The sequence below is a fragment of the Notothenia coriiceps genome, unplaced genomic scaffold, assembly GCF_000735185.1.
Source record: "Notothenia coriiceps isolate Sejong01 unplaced genomic scaffold, NC01 NC01_scaffold00019001, whole genome shotgun sequence".
NCBI classification, from domain to species: Eukaryota; Metazoa; Chordata; class Actinopteri; order Perciformes; family Nototheniidae; genus Notothenia; species Notothenia coriiceps.
In genome coordinates this window covers 443,726-464,004 of record NW_011351702.1, presented here as the reverse complement: position 1 = coordinate 464,004, position 20,279 = coordinate 443,726, and the positions used below count along the sequence as shown (strand labels likewise).

Sequence of the window (20,279 nt, the reverse complement as noted above, 5' to 3'; positions counted from 1 at the left end):
CTAAAAACGCAAGGGCATCCGAGGACACACAGGCGTACACTCCTTGACTTTCCTCCAACTTCAACCAACCATGTTTGAAGGTGGGCCACGTTCCTTGACGGGGGCCCCACCAACAAACGACAAAATGAAGTTCCAGGTGGATCAGAGCGAAGCGCACACATCGTGCCTTAAAGGATGGATTAAAGGGGAATGCCATAATGACAATAGGAGATGGACTATGACTACGCTTGCCTGAGCTCAAGAACCCCACAATCGCCCCGCACATGAAGTTAGGTTGAGTCAGCCCCCCCGCTCTGAGGGCTGCCCCGCGTCGCACGATGTCCATTTCTCAGGGTTTGACAATGACCGCTTCAGGCAAGCTTGTGTATCGGTTTCTGCCGGGCCGCGCGGAGGAGAGTCGCCGAACTGCTGGACCCAGCGACTGTGATGCTCAGGCCCGGGGCCAGCGGGTCAGCGGGTCTAGCGCCGCGTGGGATGGGCGGCGCCGCGCTGGAGAGGAAGGTGATAGGCTGTGTTTTCTGGGCATCAGTGGCCCTCGAGCGACAAGGGCGTCTCAGCAATTTAATGTTGCAGTGAGAATCACACCTCTCAAAATATGCCTCAGAATCTGCCTTACTGGATAAAGGGGAAACTTTGTGACTGCCGAGGAAGGTAAGGGGGTGTAGCCAACAAAAACGCTTGAGGCCACTATATCCTCATACATCGGCTACTGGATCATTGCGGGGCTTAAACAACTACTAGTGTTTCAACCACTCACTAGTACATGACATGAAAATCAAATCAAAACATCAACATTTAGTTTCCCCTTGGTCACATTGATGCAATATCCAGTAATGTACAAATACATGACGGCGCGCCCAAAGAAGCCAACACATACATGAAGTTGTGTTAATTTGAAACCAACTAAGGCCCTCAGGATGACTCGTTCAAGAAATTGAAAAGGTCATTTTTGTTTTGTAACATTGAAAAAAATAAATAATAAAAGTATTTATTTTTTATAAAAAAAAAAAAATCCGATCCCCGATTTTTTTCTCCCGATTCCGCATCTTTTGAAAATCACGTGATTCTGCGCTCCGATCCCCAATCACGGTGATCGGAATGGGACATCTCTATGAAAAAATCTAAAAGCATGTTTGCTAGCAATTGCTGTCGCTACCAGGTAATTTGTTTTGTGTGCTCGGGTTAGGGCTAACTAACCAGCAAATTATGTTATTGATATAAGGTTTTGACTTATAAGACATTTCCCTTGGGTATCTTAGTGTTTGTCTGGTGCTTACAGAGTCATGAAAACTGAAATAATCAAGATCAATTGTGAGATATACTCAGTTTTAAAAACTAAAAGTGGCTCAATAGTTGCCGGCTCAATCTGATCCATTATCCGCTCTGCTCTCTCAGGAGGGGAGAGTGAGCTCACCGCGCTCGTGCCAAAAAGAGATGAGGCTGAAGAAGAGGAGATATGAAGACGAAAGCTCTGAAGATGAGAGAACAACACGGGCGTTTCCAGGGGACGGCATGGCGACACGATTCAGAGACCGTGAACGCCCTCCTCGTTTTTCCGCGGCCGTCCGGGGAATGCGAAGCGCCCGCTAAACGTCGCCGCGATGACGACCCGAAACCAGCGCCGACCTCACCTTCTGCGAGTGGAGTGCTGTGGAGCTTCCTGCATGCCCACAGATGATCTTTATTCATCTTACACATCCTGGTTTTTAAAGTCATTTTTTAAGCTCTGCAGGATGACATTCCTTCTGACACGTTTATATTGCTGTGGATCTTGTGTTAGGATTATTTTTTACTTCCTGCCAGCGATCATTCTAATGCGAGGGTGGGATGGGAGGCTCACGCTGATGGCCCTGGCCCGCTTCCTTGAACCCGTCAACCCTGCTCTGGTGCCAGGATACGCCCGCATCGTCAAGGACCCCCATGGACTTCTCACCATGGAGAGAGAATCTGCTACAGCGGAATGTAAAGTTTCACCACTACGTTGCGTTTATAGAGAGGCTAAGATCCCAGCTCATTTGACTTCCGGACCGTTGGACCTTATTTTCGGGAAAAGTATGTATTTGAAGTCGATGGGGGAGAGAAAACTTATTCTATTCTGATCCCGTTTTGCGCAATCGCTGCCACGAATGTACACATATGATGTTTGCTTCAATTTAAAAGTAGTTTAACAAGCTCAAAAAAAATTACAAATGGGTGGTCGTGAAAACTGGTGAAGTAACAAATTTTTTGTGCTGTTAACGCTCAATGAGACTACATCGCTCCCGGTCTCGCCACCAACACGGCCCCACGTGGGCACGGTTTCACTTCTTTCTTTCACGAATGAGGCGAAAAGTATTAAAAGGAGGGGTGCAAAATCACTATCAAGGCTCTGGGCATGCGTTGAGAGCGTACGATACACACAGGCGAGTTAGTCGTCTTCCGTAAAGGAGGCCAGCATGCGGGACCGCGGATTCTGGCCCGACTTGGTAGTCTTTCAGGTTGGCCGTATTTGTTCATGAGTTTATATTTCAACGCAGTTTTACAAACAAACTGTGACTTTTCTTTGACATGGAAATGATTTTGTTAAGATTGACAATCATCATATGTGTAATTCGTGGCACGATTCAAACGGGATGGAAAGATAAGTTTTCTCTCCCCATCGACTTCAATACATACTTTTTCCGAAATAAAGTCCCATGGGTCGGAAGTAGATGAGCGGGACTTCGCCTCTCTATAAACAACGTAGTGGTGAAACTTACATTCCCTGTAGCAGTTTCTCTCTCATGGTGAAGAAGTCCATGGGGGTCTTGACGATGCGGCGGTATCCTGGCACCAGACGAGGGTTGACGGGTTCAAGGAACGGCCAGGCATCAGCGTGAGCCTCCATCTCCATTAGAATGATCCTGGCAGGAAGTAAAAATAATTAACACAAATCCATCACAATATAACTGTCAGAAGGAATGTCATCCTGCAGACTTAAAAATGACTTTAAAACCCGGATGTGTAAGATGAATAAAGATCATTGTGCATGCAGGAAGCTCCACAGCACTCACTCGCAGAAGGTGAGGTCGGGCTGGTTTCGGGTCGTCATGCGGCGACGTTTAGCGGCGCTTCCTTCCCCGGACGGGCGGGAAGACGAGGAGGGGGGGGTCACGGTCTCCTTGAATCGTGTCGCCATGCCGTCCCTGGAACGCCGTGTTGTTCTCTCATCTTCAGAGCTTTCGTCTTCATATCTCCTCTTCTTCAGCCTCAATCTCTTTTTGGACGAGCGCGGTGACTCACTCTCCTCCTGAGAGACAGAGCGGATAATGGATCAGATTGAGCCGGCAACTAATTGAGCAGCACTTTTAGTTTTAAAAACTGATATCTCACAATGTTCCGGACTGTTTTCATATATTTTGATCTTATATTTCAGTTTCATGACTCTGTAGCACCAGACAAACACTAAGATACCAAGGGAAATGTCTTATAAGTCAAAACCTTATATAATAAATTAATTGCTGGTTAGTTACCCTAACCCGATGCAGCACAAAACAAATTACCTGGAAGGACACAATTGCTACAAAATGCTTTTAGATTTTTCATAAAGCCTCATTTGTGCTGCAAGTTATTTTCGTATAAGTATCACAGGATGGTTCTGACCTGGGCAACGCAGTGAGGACAAAACCAGTCTCCCTCGGGCACCTGGGTGATTTTGGGCTTCAGGCAGTACATGTGGCAGCCTCGATCACAGCCGTCACACAGCAACAGGCAATCATCGTTGTCTCCTTTCCTGCAGACCTGGCAATTCTGGATAACGAGCATGTGCTTATTAGGATGACAACAAATGTCAGTTTGGTTATTTCTTGTTTCATTTTGTGCCGTGTGCTCCCTAAAAAAAGCAAGTCACCGAAAGTACTAAATATCTTGGGAGGAAATGTTTCTTACCACTTTAGTCACAGATCTCTCCCAAGCAATGGCCTTCTCCAGCTGAACTATACACAGACAGACCTGGGGGGCGCTGCGGCAGCGATCCAGAGCCTGTCGCCATGTTCGTAGTCGAGACGTGATCTCGCTTTCCAAACTGAAGCAGAAGAGAATCAGAAACAGGTTTATTACCAGGTAGGTTGACACGTACGAGGAATTTGACTTGGTGCTGTGGTGGATACATAAAAGTCCAAATAAAAAGTAAAATAAAAAATAGAAAACTATTTTAAGAAAGCTATGACAACATTACAAAATATAGCAGTATTTACATTGAATCAAAATCAGAACATATGTTAAAAACATAAAACCAACCAAACTTCTCCCCTGAACCGTAAATATAAGCCTGTTCTTCTCACCTGAAGACGTCCATGGGATGCTCTTCTCCCGGGGTCGGGGTGAGAGGAGCGAGGCGCATCACCTCGGCGATGTTCCACAGCGGCTCCTTCAGGTAGCGCCGCTCAATGTTTCGCTCCAGGTTGGCCAAACGCAGCACGGCCAAGTCCACGGGATGTGTGCCGAAACGAGGAAGACCGGACCACTCCTTCTTAGTTCGAATAATCCAGTCATCACGTGGGTCGGCTTCGTGTTCAAAGTACTTGAGATCATCACGTGTGGAGTCTGGCTCAGGGATTGTGTACGGCTTGAAAAGAAAACAGCGAGAGTTAAGAGTATTAGTCAAAGTTAAATAAACATAATTTCTAGAGAGTTTGTAGGATTTATTTGATCAAGTATTTTAATATTTACCTCAAATTCTAGCAATTTTGTCTCTGTGTTGGGTTCAGCTTCGGTCACTGCACCTTCAGGTAGAGCCTGGAAGAACAACAAAAGCAGATATGAGCTTTTACTGCCACTCAGATGTAGTTACACTGTTGTGAATGAGACGGTCTATCCTCTTAGCACATATGTCAGTTTATACAAATTGTCACTGTATGGGTGGAAAATGGCTCAACACGCCATCTAGTGTTTACAATCAGCCATGAAGCTTGCAAGGCAAATGCTGACAAGAGCAGTTGGTACCTATCCATGTCAGGATATGTATATACAAAACATTATGCAAACGCCTCTGCCTCTTTTTTGAGGTGCCATAAACTTTCGCAACAATTCCCTGCTAGTTTCCATTAATTAAAAAAGTGCTTTATCTGGGTATATGCAGGAATCCTGAAATCAGATTCAATCCCTTTTAAGACCTTTTTTAAGACCCTTTCCGTACATGTTAAGACCTCATCGACAATTCCAGTTTTAACCGGGTACCTTGTCGACACACTTTACATCACATTGACTATATACAGTATTGATTGTCCTTCCTCCTTATCTTCCAACCATTTGCATTTCCCCATAACGATGTTGTTTAACAACCGGCGTAAACGGACCTTCGCTCGTTATCAAGCAGTGAGCGTGCGATGTCCTGTTCAGATGACGTCAAATCCAACGGGATGCCATAAATAAACTCCACAGAATCACACTACACACCTACGCAATGATTACATTCAGGCAGACTGTAGAATACAACCTCTTTGGACAATTGATATACTTATTGAAAACAAGCTACAAAATGTAATACCTTGGGAAATGTCGTTTAATAGCCTTAATTTTCGCTAAATTGATTTATCAACTTTTAATACTTTTTAAATCCCCGCGGACACCCTGTATATGCCGGTCCCAGTAGTGTCTCACCTGTAGCTGTTGCATCACTAGCTGATCCCAGTAGACACAAAAAAAGAGGGGGTTCTCACCTTCAGTAGGAGGTCAGCTGCCATGACCCGCTGCTCCAGGTCCTCCACCCACTGGAGGGCATTGATGTCGGTGTCCATTGCTTTCCCCTGAACTTGCCAGGGCTTCTGCAGAGTCTCCAATAGAACATCCTTCTCATCTACCTTCGACTCAAATATAGGGTCTGGACGAAAGGAACACAACAACAGTTTTAAGGAGGTCCCAGGGACACATGGGACACATGGGGAGGGGGAAAGGATAGAGCCTAGATGATGTCATGTATTAATTACAACCCATTTACCACACTCACCGTTGATTGGTTTGGTGCATAGCTCGGCTAAGTGCTCCATTTGTTTGGCCAAATGCTTGTGGAGCACCTTCTCCCTGACGCCTCTTGGATGGAGAGCCTGTAAGATGCTCTGCAGTTCCTCTGGATCCTTAATCCACCACCAGCCACGCACCATAGCTAAAGAAAAACAAAAAGATATACACACATTACAAACAAGACAGACACACAATAAATATAATTAGTTTGTTTCCTGTCCATATTTGTGCACTAAATGTCATCTCTGAACAGTTTTGTTGTTTAGGAAATGTTAAATGTAGTAGCAGTCGGTAGTATTTTAATTACTGATATACAACTATATTATAAATTAATCATTTGACGTATACTATGTCAACCAAGTTGTTTTGTCATTCTAAAACCCAAGATAATAAGTTTAATATGAAATAAAACAGAAAAGCAGGAAAACTCTATTATGAGAGGCTGAAAGAGCATTTACTGCAAATTTCGTACCAAAAATATAAATAAAAGATCACTTTATCGATTAATAAATGAGCAAAATAGACAATTATTTTAGCAAACTCACGTAAAAAGAGTTGAAAGGAAAAAGAACATCGGTAAGACTTTATATTCAGATGCTACTTACATGCTGGTATGGGCTTGGCCACCAGTTGTGTGAAGTACTGCTGCTCGATCTCCTGGAACACGGAGTTGGAGGGACGGCCGCGGCGTTTGGCTGCAGCCCCCCTCGGCCCCCTGCGGGCAGGACTGCTGCCTCGGCTCCCTCTCCGCCGCCTGCGACCGGGCCTGGGGGGGGTCGTTGGACCGGGCTTGGCAGGAGGGATGGGAGCTGAAAGAGGCTGAGAGAGGGGGGGTGCTGCAGCAGGAACTTCGGAAGCAGGTAGTGTGGGGGCAGCGTCCTGTGGTGTTGCCGGGGTGACGGGGTCAGCAGGGGTCAGGCCGGGCAGGAGAGGGTCCGGCTGAGGAGTCGAGAGAGTTTATATATTTATTTAAAGACCACATAAAAAGAAATCCCTCTACCTCATTGTGTTTAAATATTTAAAAACAGGACCGCTACTACTATGCATATGTGTCCTATGTATAGTATCAGAAGTTTATATACCGTATTTGTTTTTAGTCTATAATGTATTCTAACTTATGACTTTATATAATCTATAGATACTGTAATAATATACATCTTTCTATTGTTTCGATGTATATAATTACTGTTTATTTATTACTTTTTACTCGTGTGCAATGCCTGATAACCTGCTGCTGCTCTCACAAAATAATTTCCCAGGTTGGATTTAATAAAGTACATCTAACCATCTATGTATTCTTAAAGCATAATTAAATGCATTTATAGTTATGAATGTGAAAGCAAACCTTCAGGAGTGGAGCAGTGAGTTGTGGCAGAGCACTCAGGATCTGAGGGAGGGGTTTAGGCGGAGAGCTGGGGGTCTGCGGCTCGGTCAGAGAGTTTTCGTCACACGGTTGTTTGGGAAGCAGGTTGAACCACTGTCCCTGTTTCTCCGCCATCTCCTTCACCGTCTCCTCCGGTCGATGACCCTCCGGAGCGTCTCCTGACGCGGAGCACGCGCCGTTGGTCACTCCGTCCTGAGATAGGTTGAGCCAGCTCTTGAAAGCCGCCTGTGTGAGGTCATGTGTGCCGCTGTTTGGCGACCCCGGTCCTTCTTCCCCCCCCGACCTGGCGCTGCTTCGACGCCGCCGCCGGATCTTCGCTGTGCGGAGGTGAAGCTCCACTTCTGGTTTGATTTTGCGTGGGCGTCCTCGTCCTCTCGGCATGCTCATGAGGGACGCCGTGCCAGGGAGCGCGTCCTCCTCTGGAGACGAGGTCTGGGCGTGGGCAGCGGAGGAAGGAGAAGAAGGAAGGGTAGGAGGGGGAGATGTAGGCATGGAGGTCTCCTCAACTTTGGGCTCCTTTTTGAGGAAGGTGACCGGAACCTCGGCCACCAGGACATCTCCAGAAGCTAAACCATAGAAACATAAGTTCAGTTTAGAAGAAGTTTTCAAATGGAAGTCATAAGATCTCTTTTCTATTCTGAGACTCACTCAACAGCTCCTCTGGCCCCTCGACCAGAACTCCTCCGAGGTGAGGTAGCGCCAAGTATCTACGCTGGTACCGGTCCTGGCCCAGCAGTACGGCCCGCATGGAATGAGATGACTGCAGCAGTTTCTTACGGAAGAATGCTTGCCGCTGTGGAGATCCAAAAGCAGAAGAATATTTCATATATAGCGGCACCAATGTTTAAAGACCTGCGTCTCTGTTGCGTCACGCTTACCTTGGCTAGCTTATCGATCTGCCTCTCAAGCTCTGGAATGCTGGCAGTGGTCGGGCTCTCACTCTGTAATAGAATAGATACACATTTAATAAAGGAAAGACTGAACTGTTATACTGAGCAATCACAACAGCAGATACTTACATCACTGACTTTGGGCTCTTCTTTGCGTGCGCGGCGGTTGCTTCTCTCCGAGGCCGGACCACCCTCCTCCAGACTGAGGGTGTCTTCCTCGGCCACTCGGGCACTGCGCCTCCTCTCCTCAAAACACAGCTCTTCCTCCGAGCGTCCTGTCCGACGAGCTAGTGCTGCCTTCAGTCTGCAAGGGAGAGAACAATCAGGATCAACGTGTCCTTCAACTACAGAACATATCTGGGAGTAATGTGGGATTTTTTTCTGTTTTAAAATGTAAAAAAACATGAACTTACTTCCGCAACTTCCCCTCAATGATCCACTTGTTCTTCCTGTATGTTGCCATGTTTTCTAATGTGTTGTCAATATCACTGAAATATAAAATGCAGACATTCATGAAGCATTAACAGATTTGTATCGACAGTGAATCCTACAGCTCTTGTAATAAGTGTTTGTTCTGACCTTATCACAATGTTGCTGCTGTTGAGCTCGTCCACCAGGAACCCCAGGATGGACGCCTTGGTGTCAGGGGTCAGGGCGTGAAAGGTTTTGGTCCTCAGTGTGTCGCACACTTCTGTATCATAACCATGAGCTTCCAAAAAGACGCGAAGCACTTCTGAGACTGTGCTGCGGGTCAGCTTCAAATCAACCAGCTTTTCCCCGAGGATCTTCACCGACTAAAAGTTGGGATTAAAAATAAGCTGTTGATTAAAAAAAGGTCCACCACTCTTCATGTGATGTAATTAATAAAAAAAAGGAGGAAATACTCATCACACACCTGATAAAATGACGGAAGGCCTGGATCATGGAGCGCAGCCTCCATCAGCTTTATGACTAGGTCCTGGAACTCTCCGTAGCTGTCGCCCAGGCCTAAGAGGCCCTCCTGCAGGGTAGCAAGGCTGGGGATGTCCTTGGGTATATTGAGACCGATCAACTTCCCATAGCCATGTAGGAACTCAACCACAGCCAGGCAGTGTGCAAAAGCTTTTCCAGAAAGAACCAAACCCGGGATACGGGACAGCTCTGGCAGCGGCTGACGGAGACAAAGTTCATAAGTACAATCTTTTCAATCACATTGCTAATAAAGTAGAATAAGGTAAACACAGAACTCACTTTGTGGTCAGTGAGACACATGTCTTCTGTGGGCTTCTTCAGCTCGTCTGCGATTATCTGCTGCCTCTTCCTCTCCTCCAGACGTCTCTGGACCTGCACCCTCCTCTCGGCTGCCCTCTTCACTGCCTGCGCCTTCTGAGCCGCCGCCTCAGCCTCTGCCTGGGCTTTAGCCAGAGCCTTGGCTTTACTCCGAGCGCCCAGCACTCTCTTACCCTGCGCTATCCGCTCCTCGTCCGTCTGCTGCACTCGTGGAGGAGCCTCCACTTTGGCTGACCTCCTGCGGCCGGGCTTCTTGGGCGCTGCAGCAGACCCTGGGGCTGGCAGAGGGGCTGTGGGGTCTGATGAGTCAGCCTTCAGCTCCAAGTCCTTGCCTGCTTGCTCAAGCTGAACACACACATTAAAGAGAGAACAGGTTGAGGTGAGGGAGAGATGGTGCAGAGGAAAATGCTGATGGATCATTTTGTGTCGAGTCTTTGTCCGTACCTTGGCTTTCTTTTTTTCTGCTTTCATTTTCTTAATCTTCGTATCCTCCCTCTTCCTCAATCGTGCCTAATAAAATAAACAGCAACAACAAATTTAGGGTAAAATGTCAACATCATAATAGTTAACCCTTAGATGCATAAGGTGAGGTGGTTTTCTTGAAGTATCTTTGTAATTACATTTTTTTATCATTTCATATTCCAGCTATTCCTCAAAAAACATGTTTTGGATATCATGCCATTCAAATGTTTAATTTACATTTTAAGAAATTAGTAATGTAGTTTTTGTATTACTACCCCAAGCTTCCATAAGTGGGTCAAAAATGTGGGTCCTATGGGAACCTTTGATTCTATCACCTGTTGCTGTCAGGAATACATTCACTGTAGACCACACAGACTACATCACAAGTGACACCTCTCAGGAAGATTATTTTACACAGCAAGATCTGATACCTGTCAGTATAATAATAATAATAATAATAATAATAATTAAATTATATTTGTATAGGGCTTTTCAAGGACTCAAAATCACTTCACAATATAAGGGAAGGTTAGGGTGGGGGGTAGAGGACTATCAAACTTGATCAACCGGCATGGATTGATGGGGGTGGGCTATGAGTAGAGGAGATGAGATGAGTTTTGAAAAGGGACTGGAATACTGTGAGGGTCTCAGAATAGCGAAGTTCTTTGCATCAATAAGTTCAAAACCTTTTTTTTTTCAAAATGTAAAACAAATGTCTAAAATTATAAATAGTGACATTTTTTAATGAAAAGTGATTTTTCTTAACCAAAATGACAAAAAGACCTAAAAACACATTATTCTAATACGGGTCCTTTTTGACCCACTTATGGAAGAGTGTAGGGTCCAGTCACTCTAAGGGCATCTAAGGGTTAAACAAACAACTTCATATACTAAATGAAATACCTTTTTCTTCATTTTCTTTTTGATTTTTGCAATTTTCTCCTTTTCCTCCTCCGTGGGAGCTTCTAGAAAACACAAACAGTCAGCTACAGTACAAACCAATGACAGAGGTAAATGTGAGAAGTATTAATAAATAAATGATAAATATTGAACTAATCAGCTTTAAACATATCCTTGTACACTAATGCTTCTTCCAGTTTACATTCACTCACCCTTGGCCTCAAGTCGATTCAAAAGCTTGGCGTCAACCTTGCTGAGGAGGTCGATCATCTTGGGTTTGGGGGGTCGACCCGGGCGACGGGCCAGCCCCCCCTTTATGACCCGGACCCTGCGAGGCGTCTCCTTGTCAGGGTTTGGAGGTCGACCCCGGCGGCCGGTGATGGCCATGATCATCGAGGGAACCTCCTCATTCGCCAAGACGACCCACTGTTTACCCTGTAACATATTAGAGCATGATGAGTCCCCCCTCTACCCATTTTATCATTTGTGATACACGGTATTTTCAAAGTGTGAATGATTTGACTTTTGTCTTTTAAAAAAATGAGTATTTTTAGGAGAAAAAATATATATATACAGACCTCAGAAGTTTCTCTTTCTTCATAAAAATCTCCAACAGGCATGCGCGGGCTGAAGCTGAAATGTTCTCTAGTGACGATGCTGTCTGTGTGTTTATTCAAGTACTGGAAGAAACAATGAGGAAACAGGTATGAGAGAAACGTCAGTGTTCTGACATCAATACATCATCATGTTTTATATTGAATTGAAGCTTCACCTTGATTATTTCGGGGAACTGCTTCATCCTCCTTCCACAAGGTGTGTAGTACCAGGTTTCACCTTTCATGCGGTCCTCCATTTTCTTCACTCGAATCTCTCTCTTCCAACTACAGTCGACAGGGTTCACGATTACAACAGAACAATATTTGAGAATGTTTGAACACTGTACACACTGAGACCACAATGTGTTGGATCAACAGGATGAAGACAAATCCACAAAGGGAACATTACCCATGCTGCATTGGGAACTGCACTTGCTCTTCAGTTGCAACCCTTCTCTGTCGAGATTCACCTGTTGAATACAATGGACACAATCAGGTTTAGAATGATCTTATTATTGTATATCATCTCTTTACAATTGCCATTACATAATGTGGATCCCCATTTACGAAACGAGTAATGACCTGCAGTGGAGCTGTCATCATTTTCCTCAACGTCATCAGCAGTCGTTTCGGCATCTTTCCGTATTTTTGCCACATTTCCTTCTTGGTCTTGTTTCTTAACCCTTTTTGCCTTCTTGGGTTTCTCGAACGTTGTAGTAATAGCTGAAGTGTTTGCTAGAACAGCTTCAATAGTGGCTGTGACGGTATCGACAGCCTCTCCAGTAACATCTGATGTTTCCTGAACATCCCCCTTGAGAGACTTCTTCCTCTTCCTCCCCTTGGCTACCTCCTGTTTATTGCCTTCCTCTTCAGTCTTCATCTTCTCTGCCTTCGGGGTTCGGCCCCGAGGCTTCCGCTGGGCCCCCTCTGGCGCTTCAAATAATAAGGAAAAGAAACGTTTTCAATCAAATGTAATATTTAAAACGTTTAAGTTTACAATTTTGTTAAAAAACATAATCTGTAATACCTGGGGTTTTAATCAGTAATGCCTTTGGAGTTCGAGGTTTCCGTTGTTTCCCTGGGGTTTTCACATGTCCTCCAGCGGGGGACACATTTGGATCAGGTACTGGTTGGAGTGGGTGTACAGCAGGGCTCTCTGCTGGGGTACTGAAGGCGATAAAGTTCTCGTCTCTCATCTTGAAACTCGGGGGAGTCATTGTCTCATCAACACTGGTCTTAATGCTAAAGCGTCCAGCTGAGTCTGGTGTATCATGTCCTCTGGGCCCCCCTTCTGCTTCAGGTCCTGAGATGAAAAAACAAGAAGATTTCATATGTGCTGGCATAACTAAGAAGATTTGTCTTCTTTACTGAGAAAATAATACACACAATGACATAGAAAACTAAAACAAGATTCTTTTGAATTATTAAATACATTTGTATTTGTTGACAATGGAAGAAATGTAAAATAAAAAAGTTTTATTCAGGGTGAGATTCTTATTTCCATGATCATGAACTTTATAAAAATGTACCTTGGCGATCTGGCTGAGATGCCACAAATGAGCGCGAGTAGGAAACGTCACTCGAGTCGACAGAGGTCTCTTCCATCTGAGAGGTGTTGTTCAGAGAAGACTCCAGCATGGATCCTCCTGTGATTTGGCAGCTGTCCTGAGTCTCTTCGGCCTCAGACGTTTCCCCTCCCCTGGTGGAGTCCAGCGTGTCATCTCTGGAGTCTTCAGCAGAACAGCTGCTATCTCTAGTGGTGTCAAACGCAGTGGGCGGTTCCTCCTCTGCATGGAAAGAGCTGTCAAACTGAGAGGTATCCTTTCTCAGGTGGAAGCTGCTGTCAAACTGGAAGGAGTCGTCCACACCTGAGCCGTCCTCATCCGCATACGAAGTCTTTTCAAAGGCAGAGCTGACATCAATTCTAGAGGAGCTGTCAAAGGTGGAATCGCCTTCAAATTTCGAAGCCGTTTGTGAAGAGTCATTAAAACTTTCTTCATCGGTCAAGTGTTTTATCCGTGTGCTGTGCAGATGAGAAGACTTCCTGAGTGGAGTGTGCTCCAGCATGGAGTCCTCTGTGTCACAGAAACTGCTTTGCATGTGCTGACTTTCAGAAGCTGTCTGTTTCTTTATGAGCCTTTGATCAGAAGCGACTGTGGTCTGCGAGGGTTTCCCAGGAAGATCAGTGAAATATGTGGGTGAGCGGATATCAGATTTATCAGTTTCAGTAGCTTCCCCCTTCTGTGATGCTCTTATGCTGCCCAAATCACATCGAGGCGGGAGTTCCTCTGGTCTTCCATTTTTTTTGTAAGGCATCGATTTCCTATCCTCACTATGAGCGTGGGGCTCTGGCTTGAGAGACGAATGCTTCAGTGCATGAGGAGGACGCTGCTCAGAGTCGGGGCTTTGAACCACTCCAGAAGAAAGACCCTTTGCTGAGGGCACAGACACCAAGGCAGGAGGGGCGGACACAGGTGCAGTCCTGGAGGCTTGAGTGGTTAGAAGAGGTAGGGTAGACAGAGGTCGCACTGTAAGACTTTCGTGGGCTGCTGGGGAGGATAAGTTCACCACTCCTGGTGGTGAAGATGCTGCAGAAGCAGTGGAAAGACCAGAGTCAGCAGCTGGAGGAGTGTAGGTCTGAAGCAGGGATGTGGGAGGTCTACTGAAGACTGAAGGAGTTTTTGACACAGACATGGGGGGTACTGATAAACGAGAGCCAGGAGGTGTTGAGGTTGAAGATCCTGATGCTGACAGTAGAGGTGGAGCAACACCAGCCGATGAGGATTTTGCACCAACAGACGGAACTGAAGATATTAACTTTGGGGGTCTCGGCATCAGAGATGGCTTGGACCCTTGAACCATGTGTTGAAGAGATGAGATGGGTGAAGCTGTTGGAGGCCCAGAAGATAAACGAGGCCAAGAAGACTTTGTTTGATGAGCAACAGAGTCTGATGAAGGAGGAGAGGCAGAGGAAACTACTGCTTGTTTAGACACGCCATCAGTCGAAGCAAGTTGTTTAGACCATTTTTGAGGTGATGCCGGCAGGGAGGAGGGGGAAGAACCCTCTGACAGTGGCTTGGAACCAGCAGGGGATGTCTCGTTCGCAGCAGTAGAGGAGGGCCTGGGGCATTGCTTCAAAGGAGGAGGTGAAGAAAGTCTGGGGGGAGCAGCTGAAGATGGAGCAGAGGACACCTTGGGGGATGACACTATAGGGGGTTCAGGGGATGATGCGGGAGACTCTGAGGCAGCGGGAGACTCTGAGGCAGCAGGAGCTGCAGGGACCCGAGGGGGTGTCGAGGCCTTGGTAGATTCAGAGAGCTGAGATGACACAGAGTAAGGAGGCGTATCAGCGGCTGTCTCCCTGACAGGGGAGGCCATTTCTCGACGCCGAGCTGCTGGCTGTTGTTCAGAAGGTTGACGAACATCAGGTCCCAGGTGAGCCGCACCTTTGGGCCTCTGAGCAACAGGTGACCTTTCCCTGCCGTTATAGCTTGTGTCTACCTCGTTGGCAGGTTCTCTTGTATTCCCTGAAAGTGAAGAGAATAAATAAAATAGTTAAAACATAAGCTCGTTAAATGTTATTATATGATGACGGCTGTTGAGTGTATTATGTATCAAAGCATTGGATGGTCACGGTCAAGTATCCAACAGTGGCACCTGCTGGTTGATTTTTGGCACCATCCCCCACAGCTGAGCGCAGCATTCATGTGCAAGATACACCAGTAGCGACGAAACATAACATTACTTGTATTTTCAATAATTTCCTTACAAGTCTTTAGAATAATAGTTCTGTCTTTAAATCCACAAAAATGAGTGTGACGTTATAATATTAATAGACGCTTGGATAGATAGGCCAAGAATGCAAAAAGAGGAAGAAGACCATATGTCTACAAGTAGCACTCAATTGGTAGAGTTAAATGAGGAAATGTAAAGGACAGTTTAATTAATGAGGAAATAAAAGTCTGATAAATACCAGTCGTGTCAACATTTTACTTTTTTTAGTTTTTTAAGTGTGTTTGCTAGTCGGGTTAGTAGTACTAGGTGAGAATTTATCAAAACAAGTTATGTTTGAGTTTGTTTTGGTTAGAGGCAGGTCTTTTTGTTTATTTTACCCATTACATTTTTCCTTATTTGAGCTTTTCTTAAATGGATAGTGTGTTCATTTTGTTCATGTTTACAACAAAAGCAGATAAAATGTATAAAATGTTGATATGAAAGATAAGTGTAAAATGGTCACCTTGCATGACAGGAGACTTTCCCACATTGCTAGCATGTGGGCTCCGTTCCCTGCTGTGGCTCTTGGGTGATTCACTCTCCTGCACTGTAGACGGTGACGCTAGTGGTGAGGAGGACATCCCCATGTGGAGGGGGCTGCAACTCCCGCTGCCACTGCCACCTCTTCCTAAACTGTGGTGCTGTGGGCTATCACGTGGAGGAGTAAAATTCTGGGCCGCTGGGGGAATCATCTGAGCTTGGCCTTGGGGCTGAGACTGCTGTGAAGACGGGTGCTGTGGTGGATGCTGGTAGAATGGCATCCCATTGGGCATCAGACCATAATGCTGTGGTTGCTGGTGCTGCTGGTGGTGGTGGTGTGGGTTTCGATGGGACTGGAGGTGCTGCTGTGACGTTGGATGTGAGGGCGGCTGTTGCTGGTGGTGTTGTGACGGTGTAATTCCAGGATGTGCCGGACTCTGGTAGGTCCCATACATACTCTGGGAATTATAACTTATCTGCTGTGGGCCAGGGTTACTCCTGTTCCAGTACTGACTCCCAGGAAGAGGGATGTTTGGTGGTCCTGCCCCAGAGGGCTGGTGGGAGCTTTCAATACCCCCGTTGAGCTGGTACTGTCCATGACCCTGGAAGTGGTGCTGTGACTGAGGCTGCCCCATCCCAGGGGCAGGCTGCTTCTGGGGCATCCCGTGCCCAGGAGAGGCCCCCATGGCTGGACCATACTGAGGGTGTCCTGCCCACAAGTAGTCATAGCCCATGCTGCTCTGGTGGTGGTTGCTCATGTGTGGGTAAGGAGCTGTTGGGGGGTGGGCACCAGGCGCACCGGACCCGTGTACAGTAGTGACGCCGTTCACATTCATTTCGCCATTCATGTCTGTTAAGAATACAAACATTTGCATGGTTAGAGGGTGAAAGAGAAGGTGACTCTATTAAGTACATAAAGTGCAAAAGGCTTAAAATACTCACTCTTCCCCTGCTGAGAAAAACTCATGGAGGACCCGTTAGAATAAAGAGAATCCCCTGAGGAGAGTTTCAGTCCTGAGTTTGCTGAGGAGTTGGTACTATAGTTTAAATGATTATTTGAGTCCATCTGAAAAATCATAAAGAAAAGAAAAAACTAAATACAAAAATACACTCCCAACATCCATTCAGTAAAATGCATAGAAGAGGAAGCAGTTGATTCACGGGGCTAAGTGCACAATAAACATCACCATGTGAACTACAAATGTATCCTTTAAATTATTCCCATGAAGCCTGGCAGACGCTACGTAATGTGTACGATTTTTTTGTAATCCTAAATGATTTTGGCAACCAAAGCTTGTGACAGCACAATTTCGTTCCAACAACAACAACCGTCAAAATGTCGCAGCCAGGCAGAAACAGCAGATGCCAGGCCCGAGCAGTGAGCCGTAATGGACAACCAGAATATTGCGAGAAGCTCATCAATGCCGCTGATGAGGCTCCGCTAATATGAGTACATCCTCCTCGATCTGCCATTATAAATGTACGGCCCAAACACAGAAAGGCATAACCACACACATACTGTATCCGAGACCTGGTGGCATCGACCAAGTAACAATGGAGGGATTAGCGTTCATATTTTACAGTCACGGAAAGGCCTCAAGCACTGTTACACCACCACTCACTGTTAAATAGCTACGTACAGTCGTAGTACAACATTAACCCTCTGAACATATTTCCTAATTCATCGAGGCCCTTGCAGAAGCCGCGTTAGCTAAGCCGCGCTAGCTGCGATCTCAGATGAACATTTCACTTTAAAGCTATGCTAATCAGCTAACAGTTCAAACATTATATATATATTTCATTCATTAAAAAGGTTGGACATACTGATAACTTTACCGTGACAAAAATGTTCCTCGCTCCTGCTCCAAGGTTATATAGCTAAATCATCACAAAAGAACCTAGCTAACAAACGATAGCGTGTAGCTAACTGATAGCATCATCAACCGGAGTAAGTACGTTCCTTAAAGCTGCGATGCTAGCTAGTAGCTAACTAATAGCACCATCAACCAGAGTAAGTACGTTACTTAAACTGCGATGCTAGCTAGCAGCCAGGTAGAATGAAACGCAACCACGCTGGTGGGAAACCATGATGCCCATTATCGATAGAGAGAGCACCGCGGAGGAAAATAAATATCATCCGGTATTTTGATAGCCACCAACGTTATCCCTCTCACGCTCGCTTGATAACAGATGGGAGGCGTGCTTCCCTTTTGTTCACGGGCTAACGTTAGCTAGCAGCCAGATGAAGTTACATTGTTTACGCTGCACGCACACAGAGTACAATTTTTACAGAGCATCTTCCACCCACACCACCACCATCAAAAGTTTCTCTCATATTTTCACTTAAAGCTATCCAACCTTTTTCAGTCCCGGGATACCGAAAGTGCAGACGCATCTAAACCTTCGTCTAAACTGATTTCGGGTGAAGATGGCACATCGATAAATAATAAACAACTATTTGCCTAACCTTTGGGTTTTAAATTAGCAAACATGGCTGGTGTGGTCCAGTGCAGCCATGATCACAGAACAGCGCAAGCAGCAGCAGCAGTGGGAAATGTCCCAACAACAACCGCGTGCACTTCCGGTTACAGTTCCACACCAACTTCACAAGAAAGTACATAATCTGATAACAACACAATAAAAGCAATATTTTGTAAAGTGAAGAGTATTTAGTGAGTTGAGCACATATATTTAAAAATAAATAAATAATAATAATTAAACATTTCAAGAACAAAAAGTTAAGTAGCAGCATTATAAGAAGTGAACAAGTAGAAAGTAATAAAGTAGCTGCAGAATGACAGTAGTAAATATTATAGTTCCTAGTATATAAGTATAAGTTGCACAGTTTTATGTGACAATGTTGTTGTTACAGGTGTAGCACAATGAATAAGCAGCTAGCAGTAACATTTAAATATAGTATTGAACAACATTGTTGTTATAGTCCGAGTTGTTGTGTGTGGTGGTCTACAAGGGGCAGTGGTGGCTGTATAGTCTGACCACTGGGAAGGAAAGACCTTAGTATGAGTAGTAGGAGAAGTATTAGTAATAATTGTAGTAGAAGTAGTAGTATTAGTGATGGCGAGATGAAGCCTTATGAAGCTTTGAAGCTTTCCAGCAAATTGGTTCTCAAAAGGGTTCATCTCATGAGGCTTCATATGAAGTGTGTTAAACAGGCAGAAATCCCCATTATTAATTAACCGATGCTTTCTACTGATCTGTGAAGGTTTTCATTATCATTACCATGGGCATCACTTTGTAAAAATCTGTGGCAGGGACAATTTCTCCTTATCATCAGCATTGCTGTGATTGTGAGTGAATAATAATAATAATAATAACAATAATAATAATAATAATAATAATAATATGCCTTTATGCACTCAACGAGCAGCCAGGTATTGAGGACAGAACATTACATAAGTAACACAAAAATACATGCATATTTAATACAGAATAAATACAGGAATAAATAAATGTGAAAAAAACTGAAATACATTTAGAAATACAGGAATAAATAAACACTAAATAAATAAATGTATAACTACAAAAATATAAGTTGAGAATAAAACAGAACACACATATCTTTAATGTATTTCTACATTTATTTTTACGAACATTAATATATTTATTAATTTCTGTGTCTGTGCGTGTTTCACACAGTGTTGTTCTGCTTGGTGCTTTGTATTCTGTGGATACGACCACATTTATAACAATTGTACTTTCAATTGCTCTGCAAGTTGTGCACTTGTCTTTAACAATATCTTTGATATCGCACGTAGTAAATGGATACCTACCAATGTGGGGGTCAGCGGTTCAAATCCCCAACATATGAGAGGCAAAATGGCAAACTCCATTGCATATCTTATGGAAATAAAGAGGCTGTGGTAATTGAAGTGAAAAATATAGAAAAGAAAAACTGAAGTTAGGTAAAGTTTAGAGGCTTAAGTCCACTTATCTCTAAATGAAATTCAGGAACCTGGCTCCACACGTCCTGGTAGCCTTGGGTTTTTCTGGAACAGATCTGAAAGATTGATGGTTATTTCTGGCGATGAGTTCAAACAAATGTTCTTTAACAATATCTTTGTGTCGCCTTGTAACCCTAATAAACGTAAAAGCCAATCGTGTGAAATTTGACTGGAATATGTACTGGTGTCTTTGGCTGAAGGGGTAAATGGATGCCTAACAACCAAAGGGTTGGTGGTTTGCCACCCAGCATGGCATGCGTGTATGGTTCAAGGGCGGTCAAGGATGCTCAAGGGTGAACAGAGTACAGTAGACACTAAAAAAATAAAATATATATATGTTTTCAATAAAATAATAATAAAACAAATACAATTAAATAATTGTACAAATACACGGAAAATAAAAAGTGGTAAAAAATTAAATAAAATACAATCAAATATTAGTAAGATTACAAATAATAATAATTCAGTGGGTCTAGTGCGGTGACCTTCGGATCAGGGGAGGACTGGTTCAATCCCCACTGCAGTCGGCATATCGCTGTGTCCCCAAAATTGCTCCTTTGGGGACTGCCCACAGTATTGCGTA

General features: G+C 44.7%; 1 protein-coding gene across 4 annotated transcripts; it reads right to left on the bottom strand.

Moving 5' to 3' along the window:
• Positions 1-2,734: 2,734 nt before the first annotated feature.
• Positions 2,735-18,290, bottom strand: baz2a (bromodomain adjacent to zinc finger domain, 2A). 4 transcript variants are annotated; one of them, XM_010778388.1, is made up of 29 exons: positions 18,202-18,290; positions 16,677-16,800; positions 15,718-16,584; positions 13,010-15,007; positions 12,508-12,783; positions 12,063-12,413; positions 11,890-11,950; positions 11,657-11,765; positions 11,463-11,564; positions 11,097-11,319; positions 10,888-10,949; positions 9,967-10,032; positions 9,484-9,867; positions 9,149-9,403; positions 8,833-9,047; positions 8,667-8,741; positions 8,383-8,557; positions 8,242-8,304; positions 8,012-8,156; positions 7,325-7,929; positions 6,585-6,918; positions 5,966-6,121; positions 5,679-5,839; positions 4,690-4,755; positions 4,302-4,585; positions 3,907-4,042; positions 3,622-3,786; positions 3,033-3,268; positions 2,735-2,882 (listed from the first exon to the last, which is right to left on the bottom strand). In XM_010778388.1, exons 2-29 carry the CDS (start codon positions 16,798-16,800, stop codon positions 2,735-2,737), a joined length of 7,842 nt encoding a protein of 2,613 aa, XP_010776690.1. In that variant the 5' UTR covers positions 18,202-18,290. The 4 variants fall into 4 exon arrangements, with proteins under 4 accessions (XP_010776690.1, XP_010776693.1, XP_010776691.1 ...); XM_010778391.1 differs by having other exon boundaries at positions 3,622-3,768; XM_010778389.1 differs by lacking the exon at positions 18,202-18,290 and adding an exon at positions 18,093-18,193.
• Between the last annotated feature and the right edge of the window lie 1,989 nt (positions 18,291-20,279).

Bases quoted from the DNA above. Each gene is read 5' to 3' on its own strand.
- baz2a (XM_010778388.1), bottom strand. From the start codon at position 16,800: ATGGACTCAAATAATCATTTAAACTATAGTACCAACTCCTCAGCAAAC. The intron at 4,756-5,678 runs GTGAGAACCCCC...TTGTTCTTCCAG, and splicing joins CAGCTGACCTCCTACTGAAG to GCTCTACCTGAAGGTGCAGT. The intron at 4,043-4,301 runs GTGAGAAGAACA...CTTCTGCTTCAG, and splicing joins CATCCCATGGACGTCTTCAG to TTTGGAAAGCGAGATCACGT.